This window comes from Stegostoma tigrinum, chromosome 42, assembly GCF_030684315.1.
Source record: "Stegostoma tigrinum isolate sSteTig4 chromosome 42, sSteTig4.hap1, whole genome shotgun sequence".
Classification (NCBI taxonomy): domain Eukaryota; kingdom Metazoa; phylum Chordata; class Chondrichthyes; order Orectolobiformes; family Stegostomatidae; genus Stegostoma; species Stegostoma tigrinum.
The window spans coordinates 10,798,541-10,811,341 of record NC_081395.1 but is presented as its reverse complement, the minus strand read 5'-3'; the positions used below and the strand labels follow the sequence as shown (position 1 = coordinate 10,811,341).

The 12,801-nt window shown below is 55.9% G+C and overlaps 1 protein-coding gene across 1 annotated transcript in view; it reads right to left on the bottom strand.

Annotated features, from left to right (window-relative positions):
- Window positions 1-1,584, bottom strand: part of LOC125449444 (cathepsin L-like) — a 15,098-nt gene extending 13,514 nt beyond the window's left edge. The window contains exons 1-2 of the mRNA XM_059641519.1: window positions 1,512-1,584; window positions 153-298 (exon numbers count right to left, since the gene is read on the bottom strand). Coding sequence (XP_059497502.1) covers window positions 153-254 — 102 coding nt within the window. The 5' untranslated portion in view covers window positions 255-298; window positions 1,512-1,584. The remainder of the gene's footprint in view (window positions 1-152; window positions 299-1,511) is intronic.
- Window positions 1,585-12,801: the final 11,217 nt, after the last annotated feature.

The following is a 12,801-nucleotide window of genomic DNA, read 5'->3' as shown; positions in this document are numbered from 1 at the left end:
CATAAAAAATATGTCCATCTCCTCCTAAAGTTTAGTAAGTGTCTCCCCCAACCCACACACTCGGGGGAGAGTCAATTCCATACAACCACTGACCCCCTCACCCCACAAAACCACCACCCCCGCCCCCAAACCTCTCTTGCAGGGAGACTTACTGCAGTTTCATCATCGATCTGGAGGGCATTGTCGATGAGATTAGCTCCTGAGAGCTGAAGGGTGTACGAGAGGGCCAAGCAGATCACAGTGAGCTGTAACATGGTGTGAGGATGCTGTTGGACCAGGGCCAGGCCAGAGCACGCTCCTGGAAAGGGAACAGCAAACAGAAAGGGAGAGGTGGCAGCATTCCCGATCTCACCGAGCAGCTCGGACAGCGCAATGAAACGCAGCATTGAGCACAGCACCGGGTGGGTGTGACAGACACAGACCCTCGGCTTCACTCGGGGGTTCACAGGTTCACAAAAACACCACACAGCAAGGCACATTAAACGAGCTTTATACATCCTGCGCTGCCCGGTCGCAGGGTCAGTGCTGAGGGAGGGGGCACTGTCAGAGGGTCAGTGCTGAGGGAGTGGGCACTGTCGGAGGGTCAGTGCTGAGGGAGTGGGCACTGTCGGAGGGTCAGTGCTGAGGGAGTGGGCACTGTCGGAGGGTCAGTGCTGAGGGAGTGGGCACTGTCGGAGGGTCAGTGCTGAGGGAGGGGGCACTGTCGGAGGGTCAGTGCTGAGGCAGTGGGCACTGTCGGAGGGTCAGTGCTGAGGGAGGGGGCACTGTCGGAGGGTCAGTGCTGAGGCAGTGGGCACTGTCGGAGGGTCAGTGCTGAGGGAGTGGGCACTGTCGGAGGGTCAGTACTGAGGGAGCGCTGCCCGGTCGCAGGGTCAGTGCTGAGGGAGGGGGCACTGTCAGAGGGTCAGTGCTGAGGGAGTGGGCACTGTCGGAGGGTCAGTGCTGAGGGAGCGGGCACTGTCGGAGGGTCAGTGCTGAGGGAGTGGGCACTGTCAGAGGGTGAGTGCTCAGGGAGCGCCGCACTGTCAGAGGGTCAGCGCTGAGGGAGCGGGCACTGTCAGAGGGTCAGTGCTGAGGGAGCGGGCACTGTCGGAGGGTCAGTGCTGAGGGAGTGGGCACTGTCAGAGGGTGAGTGCTCAGGGAGCGCCGCACTGTCAGAGGGTCAGCGCTGAGGGAGCGGGCACTGTCGGAGGGTCAGTGCTAAGGGAGAGGGCACTGTCACAGGGTCAGTGCTGAGGGAGTGGGCACTGTCACAGGGTCAGTGCTGAGGGAGTGGGCACTGTCGGAGGGTCAGTGCTGAGGGAGTGGGCACTATCGGAGGGTCAGTGCTGAGGGAGTGGGCACTGTCGGAGGGTCAATGCTGAGGGAGTGGGCACTGTCGGAGGGTCAGTGCTGAGGGAGTGGGCACTTTCAGAGGGTCACTCAATCCCTCACTCTCTCACTCACTCCCTCCCTCACTCACTCCTTCACTCCCTCTGCCATCCTCACGATCTGCCACACTGGGCACTCACCTGTGTTCTCGATCGGGGCGCCTCAACTACACACTGCGACTTGAACATCGCGCCCTTTTATATGTTTATCCAGAAACCGCACTTACCACCCTCCACCCCATACCTCCCCCTGTACCACCCCCTGTACCTCCACCCCCTGTACCTCCCACTGTCCCACCCCTTTGTACCACCTCCAGTACCACCCCCTGTACCAACCCCCTGCAGCACCCCCTGTACCAACCCCCGTACCACGCCCTGTACCAACCCCCTGTACCTCCCCCCATACCTCCCCCATACCTCCAACCCCCTGTACCTCTCCCCGTACCTCCCACTGTCCCACCCCTTTGTACCACCCCCAGTACCTCCCCTCTGTACCACCCCCTGACAGTGGAGGTCTCCCTCAGCACTGACCCTCCGACAGTGCCCACTCCCTCAGCACTGACCCTCCGACAGTGCCCACTCCCTCAGCACTGACCCTCCGACAGTGCCCACTCCCTCAGCACTGACCCTCCGACAGTGCCCACTCCCTCAGCACTGACCCTCCGACAGTGCCCACCCCCTCAGCATTGACCCTCCGACAGTGCCCACTCCCTCAGCACTGACCCTCCGACAGTGCCCACTCCCTCAGCACTGACCCTCCGACAGTGCCCACCCCCTCAGCATTGACCCTCCCACAGTGCCCACTCCCTCAGCACTGACCCTCCGACAGTGCCCACCCCCTCAGCACTGACCCTCCGACAGTGCCCGCTCCCTCAGCACTGACCCTCCGACAGTGCCCGCTCCCTCAGCACTGACCCTCCGACAGTGCTCACTCCCTCAGCACTGACCCTCCGACAGTGCTCACCCCCTCAGCACTGACCCTCCGACAGTGCAGCTCCTCCTCGGTACAAACTCAGTCAGAAAGCTTGTTTGAAAATTAAAAGCACACACACGATGTTGGGGTCCTGTCCTGTGGGAAGACCCAGCCTGTGTTCAAACACAGACGAACAACATTAATGTAGTCAGTGTTCAGTAGCGACGGCCCAACAGTTCACTTCAGGTCCTGAGCAAACTTTTGGAGGGAGCTTGCCCTCTCCAGGGGTGTATCTGGGGTGGAATGGGACAGAAATAATGGTGAACACCAGCAGCTTTCGGATATTTGCCCGGTAACCAGAATCGGACGGACAATGATCCGAAAGGATCGTTTACAATCCCCCAATTTCAGACTGGGATGTATCCAGGGATGCAGAAGCCTGGACTGGTCCCTCCCTTCCAATATATCCTGGGGGATCCGGAGGGATGGGCGAGGGGGGGCGGGGGGGGGGGAAGGGGCCAAGGCCCCTGCTGACCCAAAGTGGACTACAGTGACCCCAGCAATTCCCAGCCAATCAGGTTCACCTCAGAGTGTTGGGGGCATCCCCTGGGAGCAATGATCCGGGATAAACAGGAACAGTTGGATCACGCGGAGGGGACAGTGGTTTGTCGCTGGTCCATGGGGATTAATGAAAGGGATGGGATGTTGTGATGAAGTGACGGAGCAGGGTGTCAGGGACCGCGGGGTGCGGTTGGTAGGGTCGGGGGGGGTGTGCAATTGGGGGGTTAGTGATGATGGCTGGAGATGTCACAGCTGTTTCTGTGTCCTTGAAAAGGATTTGATCGGGTCTGACAGGATCAGTTTCCATTTCGATGGGATCGAGCAGCCAAGAGCTCGCTGGGATCCAGTAACTAAAATCGAGTTTGTGTCTGATCTCCCCTCACGGCCCTGAGGATCCACATCCCCATCTCCCCTCACGGCCCTGAGGGACCTCATCCCCATCTCCCCTCACGGCCCTGAGGGACCTCATCCCCATCTCCCCTCACGGCCCTGAGGGACCTCATCCCCATCTCCCCTCACGGCCCTGAGGATCCACATCCCCATCTGCCCTCACGGCCCTGAGGATCCACATCCCCATCTCCCCTCACGGCCCTGAGGATCCACATCCCCATCTGCCCTCACGGCCCTGAGGATCCACATCCCCATCTCCCCTCACGGCCCTGAGGAACCTCGTCCCCATCTCCCCTCACGGCCCTGAGGAACCTCATCCCCATCTCCCCTCACGGCCCTGAGGGACCTCATCCCCATCTCCCCTCACTGCCCTGAGGAACCTCGTCCCCATCTCCCCTCACGGCCCTGAGGAACCTCGTCCCCATCTCCCCTCACGGCCCTGAGGGACCTCGTCCCCATCTCCCCTCACGGCCCTGAGGGACCTCATCCCCATCTCCCCTCACGGCCCTGAGGATCCACATCCCCATCTCCCCTCACGGCCCTGAGGAACCTCGTCCCCATCTCCCCTCACGGCAGTGAGGACCCTCATCCTCTTCAATGGGACCCAGCTTCTGCTGCTCCACCATTTTCCCAAAACACAGGGGGGGGCCCTGTCATCTCCAACCCTCATCCTTCAGTGTATCAGCACAGAGTGTCCACCCCTCACCCTCCCTATCCCCGTCACCCCCTCCACCCTCCCTATCCCCATCACCCCATCCACCCTCCCTATCCCCGTTACCCCCTCCACCCTCCCTATCCCCGTCACCCCCTCCACCCTCCCTATCCCCGTTACCCCCTCCACCCTCCCTATCCCCGTCACCCCCTCCACCCTCCCTATCCCCATCACCCTCTCCACCTCCTAATCCCTGTCACCCCCTCCATCTCCTCTACCCTCCCTATCCCCGCCACCTTCTCCATCTCCTCCACCCTCCCTTTCTCCATCAACCCCTCCATCCCTCCCTATCTCTGTAACCTCCTCCAGCCTCTGCATTCCTCCCTATCATGCCTCTCTCTCCATATTCCTATACTGTCCCTCTCTCCTGCCTCGCACACTCACACCGACCCGCACTCAATTTCAGTTTTATAAATGAAATGCAGTTGTCAGCAGTCACTTTTGTTGCATTTATCCTGTGCCCCAGAGAATTCACCGGCTCCCCCAGGATTACCAGCCCAACGGCACCCCCACCCTGCTTTTTGTCCCCCAAGTAATGGCCAACACAGCGATCAGTGACAAGGTGATAGGACGGAAAGAGAAAGAGCATTACGATGCTGCTGCAGTGGAATAGCTGACCTGCTGCAGTGAGAACCTGTAGCAATTTTGGGTCGGGGGCACAGAGATAGCCCCGAATTATAATGGAGTCTGATTGAAATAAAGGATCACAACGTTCAGGAGTGGAGAGAGGAACAGGAGAGCGATGAGTTTGCAGATTTCACCCTAATATCGTTCACTCTGATCACTGATTAATAATAACGGCCGGCTTTATCAGATTGTGGCTCAGTGGCTCAAGCAGGATTCTGTTAAAACCACTATCTGTGAGAAACGGATTCTGCTTCTGCCTGACCAGTTACTCTCACAATCAGGGGCCTCGAAAGAGACCAGTTTGGCCCATCACATCGACACGGGCCCAAAGGTTTTAATCCTTCCTAACCACGAGCAATACAGCAGCTCCAATACTGGGACCACACCAATTTATATCTAGTATCTGTTTGTTTTTATTGTATTCATTCATGGGATGGGGTGGCAGAGTGGCTCAGTGATTAGCTTTGCTGCCTCGCGGCTCCAGTAATCCAGGTTTGAGCCCACCCTTGGGTGACTGTCTGTGTGGAGTTTGCACATTCTCCCCGTGTCTGTGTGGGTTTCATCCGGGTGCTCCAGTTTCCTCCCACAGTCCAAAGATGTGCAGGTTAGGGTGGATTGGCCGTGCTAAATTGTCCCATAGTGCCCAGGGATGTGCAGGTTAGGGTGGATTGGCCGTGCTAAATTGCCCCATAGTGCCCAGGGATGTGCAGGTTAGGGTGGATTGGCCGTGCTAAATTGTCCCATAGTGCCCAGGGATGTGCGGGTTAGGGTGGATTGGCCGTGCTAAATTGTCCCTTAGTGCCCAGGGATGTGCAGGTTAGGGTGGATTGGCCGTGCTAAATTGTCCCATAGTGCCCAGGGATGTGCAGGTTAGGGTGGATTGGCCGTGCTAAATTGTCCCATAGTGCCCAGGGATGTGCAGGTTAGGGTGGATTGGACGTGCTAAATTGTCCCATAGTGCCCAGGGATGTGCGGGTTAGGGTGGATTGGCCTTAATAAATTGTCCCATAGTACCCAGGGATGTGCAGGTTAGGGTGGATTGGCTGTGCTAAATTGTCCCATAGTGCCCAGGGATGTGCAGGTTAGGGTGGATTGGCCGTGCTAAATTGTCCCATAGTGCCCAGGGATGTGCAGGTTAGGGTGGATTGGCCATGCTAAATTGCCCCATAGTGCCCAGGGATGTGCAGGTTAGGGTGGATTGGACGTGCTAAATTGTCCCATAGTGCCCAGGGATGTGCGGGTTAGGGTGGATTGGCCTTAATAAATTGTCCCATAGTGCCCAGGGATGTGCGGGTTAGGGTGGATTGGCCTTAATAAATTGTCCCATAGTACCCAGGGATGTGCAGGTTAGGGTGGATTGGCTGTGCTAAATTGTCCCATAGTGCCCAGGGATGTGCAGGTTAGGGTGGATTGGCTGTGCTAAATTGTCCCATAATGCCCAGGGATGTGCAGGTTAGGGTGGGTTGGCCGTGCTAAATTGTCCCACAGTGCCCAGGGATGTGCAGGTTAGGGTGGATTGGCCGTGCTAAATTGCCCCACAGTGCCCAGGGATGTGCGGGTTAGGGTGGATTGGCCGTGCTAAATTGTCCCGTAGTGCCCAGGGATGCGCAGGTTCGGGTGGATTGGCCGTGCTAAATTGTCCCATAGTGCCCAGGGATGTGCAGGTTAGGATGGATTGGCCGTGCTAAATTGCCCCATAGTGCCCAGGGATGTGCGGGTTAGGGTGGATTGGCCGTGCTAAATTGTCCCATAGTGCCCAGGGATGTGCGGGTTAGGGTGGATTGGCCGTGCTAAATTGTCCCATAGTGCCCAGGGATGTGCGGGTTAGGGTGGATTGGCCGTGCTAAATTGTCCCATAGTGCACAGGGATGTGCGGGTTAGGGTGGATTGGCCGAGCTAAATTGTCCCATAGTGCCCAGGGATGTGCAGGTTAGGGTGGGTTGGCCGTGCTAAATTGTCCCATAGTGTCCAGGGATGTGCGGGTTAGGGTGGGTTGGCCGTGCTAAATTGTCCCATAGTGCCCAGGGATGTGTGGGTTAGGGTGGGCTGGCCGTGCTAAATTGTCCCATAGTGCCCAGGGATGTGCAGGTTAGGGTGGGTTGGCCGTGCTAAATTGTCCCATAGTGCCCAGGGATGTGCAGGTTAGGGTGGATTGGCCGTGCTAAATTGCCCCACAGTGCCCAGGGATGTGCGGGTTAGGGTGGATTGGCCGTGCTAAATTGTCCCGTAGTGCCCAGGGATGCGCAGGTTCGGGTGGATTGGCCGTGCTAAATAGTCCCATAGTGCCCAGGGATGTGCGGGTTAGGGTGGATTGGCCGTGCTAAATTGTCCCGTAGTGCCCAGGGATGCGCAGGTTCGGGTGGATTGGCCGTGCTAAATTGTCCCATAGTGCCCAGGGATGTGTGGGTTAGGGTGGACTGGCCGTGCTAAATTGTCCCATAGTGCCCAGGGATGTGCGGGTTAGGGTGGGTTGGCCGTGCTAAATTGTCCCATAGTGCCCAGGGATGTGCAGGTTAGGGTGGAGTGGCCGTGCTAAATTGTCTCATAGTGTCCAGGGATGTGCAGGTTAGGGTGGATTGGCCGTGCTAAATTGTTCCATAGTGCCCAGGGATGTGCGGGTTAGGGTGGATTGGCCGTGCTAAATTGTCCCATAGTGTCCAGGGATGTGCAGGTTAGGGTGGGTTGGCCGTGCTAAATTGTCCCATAGTGTCCAGGGATGTGCGGGTTAGGGTGGGTTGGCCGTGCTAAATTGTCCCATAGTGCCCAGGGATGTGTGGGTTAGGGTGGGCTGGCCGTGCTAAATTGTCCCATAGTGCCCAGGGATGTGCAGGTTAGGGTGGGTTGGCCGTGCTAAATTGTCCCGTAGTGCCCAGGGATGCGCAGGTTCGGGTGGATTGGCCGTGCTAAATTGTCCCGTAGTGCCCAGGGATGCGCAGGTTCGGGTGGATTGGCCGTGCTAAATTGTCCCATAGTGCCCAGGGATGTGTGGGTTAGGGTGGGTTGGCCGTGCTAAATTGTCCCATAGTGCCCAGGGATGTGCAGGTTAGGGTGGATTGGCCGTGCTAAATTGTCTCATAGTGTCCAGGGATGTGCAGGTTAGGGTGGATTGGCCGTGCTAAATTGTTCCATAGTGCCCAGGGATGTGCGGGTTAGGGTGGATTGGCCGTGCTAAATTGTCCCATAGTGTCCAGGGATGTGCAGGTTAGGGTGGATTGGCCGTGCTAAATTGTTCCATAGTGCCCAGGGATGTGCAGGTTAGGGTGGATTGGCCGTGCTAAATTGTCCCATAGTGTCCAGGGATGTGCAGGTTAGGGTGGATTGGCCGTGCTAAATTGTCCCATAGTGCCCAGGGATGTGCAGGTTAGGGTGGAGTGGCCGTGCTAAATTGTCCTATAGTGCCCAGGGATGTGCAGGTTAGGGTGGATTGGCCGTGCTAAATTGTCCCATAGTGCCCAGGGATGTGTAGGTTAGGGTGGATTGGCCGTGCTAAATTGTCCCATAGTGCCCAGTGATGTGCAGGTTAGGGTGGATTGGCTGTGCTAAATTGTCCCATAGTGCCCAGGGATGTGCGGGTTAGGGTGGATTGGCCGTGCTAAATTGTCCCGTAGTGCCCAAGGATGTGCAGGGTAGGGTGGGTTGGCCGTGCTAAATTGTCCCATAGTGCCCAGGGATGTGCAGGGTAGGGTGGGTTGGCCGTGCTAAATTGTCCCGTAGTGCCCAAGGATGTGCGGGTTAGGGTGGATTGGCCGTGCTAAATTGTCCCGTAGTGCCCAGGGATGTGCGGGTTAGGGTGGATTGGCCGTGCTAAATTGTCCCATAGTGCCCAGGGATGTGCGGGTTAGGGTGGATTGGCCGTGCTAAATTGTCCCATAGTGCCCAGGGATGTGCGGGTTAGGGTGGGTTGGCCGTGCTAAATTGTCCCATAGTGCCCAGGGATGTGCAGGTTAGGGTGGATTGGCCGTGCTAAATTGTCCCATAGTGCCCAGGGATGTGCAGGTTAGGGTGGATTGGCCGTGCTAAATTGTTCCATAGTGCCCAGGGATGTGCGGGTTAGGGTGGATTGGCCGTGCTAAATTGTCCCATAGTGCCCAGGGGTGTGTGGGTTAGGGTGGATTGGCCGTGCTAAATTGTCCCATAGTGTCCAGGGATGTGCAGGTTAGGGTGGATTGGCCGTGCTAAATTGTCCCATAGTGCCCAGGGATGTGCGGGTTAGGGTGGGTTGGCCGTGCTAAATTGCCCCATAGTGCCCAGGGATGTGCGGGTTCGGGTGAATTGGCCGTGCTAAATTGTCCCATAGTGCCCAGGGATGTGCGGGTTAGGGTGGGTTGGCCGTGCTAAATTGTCCCATATTGCCCTGGGATGTGTAGATTGGCCGTGGGAAATTCAGGGATGCTGTTTGAAGGGTCAGTATGGACTCGTTGGGCCAAATAGCCTGTTTTCACACTATGGGGCTTCTCTGATGTGGGTCTCACTGGCTACACTGGTATGTATTACCCACTCTTAATTGCTCAGAAGGCCCTTAAGAATCAGATACATTGCTGTGGGTCTGGAGTCACATCGGAGGGATGGCAGTTTCCTTCCCTGAAGGATATTCGTGAACTAGAAAGCCAGGTGTAGAGCTGGATGAGCGCAGCAGCCAGACAGCATCAGAGGAGCAGGAAAGGTGACGTTTCGGGCCTCGACCCTTCTTCAGAAATGAAATAAGGATCAAATTAAGAGTCAATCACATTGCTGTGAGTCTGGAGTCACATGTAGGCCCAGGCCAGGTAAGGATGGCAGTTTCCTTCCCCAAAGGACATTAGCGAACCAGATGGGGTTTTCCGACAATCAACAACAGATTCACGATCATCATTAGATTCTGAATTCCAGACGTTTATTAAATTCAAATTCCACATCCTGCTGTGGTGGGATTTGAACCAGTGTTCCAAGAATATTATTCAGGTTTCTGGATGAATAGCCTTGTTACAGTACCACTGGGCCACTACCTTCCCATTATTACCTGGACGGTGATAGTTGGAGGTGGGGTGTAACGAGAGCTGTGTGTCCTTGTACCCCAGCTGCTGAAAGATCTCATCGCAGGGGCAGCAGGAGGTGAAGGAGGGAAATGGTATGTCGGCCTTTTCATAGCGAGAGGATTGGAGTGCAGGAGCAGAGTTGTCTTACTGCAATCGTACAGGGGCCTTGGTGAGACCACCCCCTGGAGCTCTGTGTGCAATTTGGGATCTCCTTATCCGAGGGAGGATGTTCTGGTGATGGAGGGAGTGCAGCGAAGGTTTCCCAGACGGATTCCTGGGATGGCAGGACTGACGTATGGAGAGAGATTGGATCGGTTAGGACTATATTCACTGGAGTTTAGAAGAATGACAGGAATCTCAGAGAAACCTGTAAACTCTAACAGGATCAGGCAGGGTCAACGCAGGAAGGATATTCCCGATGACCTGGGGAGTGCAGAACCAGGGGGTAACAGCCTGAGGATTACGGGATGAGTTTCGTGGAGTTTGGAAGAATGAGGGGGAGGTCTAATAGAGCTCTACAAGATGCTAAAGGGGGATTGATATGTAGAGATGGTGTTTCCTCATCATCACTTCAGGATAGGGAAGGTGGGGCGATGTAAAACAGAGATGGTGAGGATTGGCTCCCCTCAAAGTTGGCGGGAGGGTGAACCTGAGGAATTCACTCCCCCCAGAATGCATGGGGCGGTGGTGGGTGGGTCACTGAATAAATTTCAGGAGGAGATGGATAGATTTTTAATGGGTAACGGGTTACAGGGAGCGGGGCAGGAAATTGGAGCTGAGGCCGAGATGGGGGCAGCCAGGATCAGGTCAAATGGCAGAACAGGGTCGAGGGGCTGAATGGCCTGCCGCTGCTCCTAGCCCTTGGTGTGGATCGGACTTAAGGAGAAACTCGCATACTTTGTGGAGCGTGCTCCGAAAGAGAGGCAGAAGGAGCTCTCTCAGTTTTCTGGTTAATGACTCAGGCAATTGCAAAGCCCCCAACCCCCCCCCCCCCCCCCACCCCCGGCCAAGGTGGAGAGGACCCCTCTCCATCACGTACAGAATCAGGAAGGACTGGCCGAGCGGCCTCTGAACCTGCTGTCCAGGGAACCATGTGGCCTCTCTGGGACCCTCTGCTCCAAACGAGTTGGATGAGTAAGTGTGGACAGTGTCCCTGGGACCGTTGCTGTTAATGAGGATTAAAAAGTACAAACCCCCGCCCCCAGGGGAAGGGAAATCTGCCGCCTGTACCCCAGACCCGGCCTACATGTGACTCCAGGCCCCAGAGAAACGCTGAACCGCCCTCTCAGCCTCTCATGTTGCAACAGGTTGCCGGGAATTCTCACCAGGCGGAGGCATAACGTGTATTTCCTTTAAAGGAAGCACGGGAATGCCGGGCCGATGGGCCTGCAGGCCTCTCTCTGAGGAAGGAGTCAGTACAAAGTCAGGTTGGCCAAATGGCATATTCCAGCCGCCTGTCTCCCCAGCCATCATCACAGAGACCCCTCCAGAACGGCCATCCAGCAGCGGTATCGTCCCTCTCTCTGAGCCAGGAGCGCACCCCACCCCGTCCAAGCCCAGAGGTGTGTTGTCACATCCCTGAACTAGAATTGCACACAGGGGTAGGCCATTCCTCCCCACACCTCCCTGCTCTGCTCTCCCATTCGATGGCATCGTACCTGATCCAATCATCCTCAACTCTACTTTTCCCCATTTCCGTGGATTCCGCTTTTTGATTAAAAATCTGTCTATAGCCTCAGATATTCCCAACGACTGCCCCCCCACCCCCCGACAGCCCTCTGCAGTAGAGTTCCACAGATTCATTCCCACCCCCCTCTGAGAGAAGACGTTCCTCCTCATCCCTGCCTTCAGTGGGCGACCCCCTATCCTGAGGTGAGCTGGACCCACCCCCCCCAGCTCTTTATCTGGGTCACCAGTGGAAGGGGAAGGGAGAGCGAAAAACACCGAATGATTTCGAAGAAAGTGTGGGAGCCGAGAGACCCAGGAAAACCGAAATCAGGCAAGAAACTGAGCCGAGGCCATGTTGGTTCATTTTCATGGTTCCAACCTCTGGAGCACTTTGCCGGATTGGGCTGGCATTTCCATCAGGAGGAAAAGATTTGAGAATGCAGCGGCAACGACTGTTAAATAATTTCTGTTTGAGGTTCAAACAGAAACTGTTAATTCATTCAAAGTCATTGCAGTCTCCTTTACATTATCTCGATTGTGGTTTTGGTCCAAATGGTGATTGTACGTGTAAACTGTGCTCTGCGCTGCGAGATAAAGGCTTGTTTTGCTAAATCTTGCAGCGAAACATGGACCAGGGAAGGTTATCAATCTGATCATCGGCGCCTTGGCTTGGTTTTTGAGTTGCTGTCGATCTGTGAGAGTTTCTGGTTGAGCAGTTGTGCCATCCCATCGATCGAAATGCGAAACAGAGGAAATTATTCAACAGAGACACAGAGGGGAGAGAGACGAACGTGACTTCAGCATCCAACAGGGGAGAGGTGGGAATGTCAAAACATTGTCGCACAGTATCAAAGCAGAGGAGAAAGAAGGGAAGTCGTAGAGAGCTGTAAAACTCTAACACGACCAGGCAGGGTCAACGCAGGAAGGATGTTCCCAAAGACCCAGGGAGCCCAGAACCAGGGGGTCACAGCCTAGGGATTACAGGGAGGTGGGCCATTTAGGACTGAAATGGGGAGAAATGTCTTCACCCAGAGAGTGGGGAGCCTCTGGGATTCTCTGTCACAGAAAGGGGTAGAGGCGAAAGTACTGAATGTTTTCAACAAGGAGTTGGAAGCAGTTCTTACGCGAAAGGGATGAAAGGGTGGGGGTGGGGGTGGAATAATGCAGGAACAGGGACCTGAGGGGGATGATCAGCCAAAATCCCATTGAATGGTGGAGGAGGCTTGAAGGGCCGAATGGCCTACTCCTGCACCTATTTTATAGATTACTAAAAGTCCTATAAAGGAAAGTCCCTGATGGAATTGGAAAATAATGCAAGAGTTACACAACATCGGAAAATGTGCTTCTCCTACGGTACTGACCCTCCGACAGAGTAACGCTCCCTCAGCACTGACCCTCCGACAGTGCCCACTCCCTCAGCACTGACCCTCTGACAGTGCCCCCTCCCTCAGCACTGACCCGCCGACAGTGCGGCACTCCCTCAGCACTGACCCTCTGACAGTGCCCCCTCCCTCAGCACTGACCCTCCGACAGTGCGGCACTCCC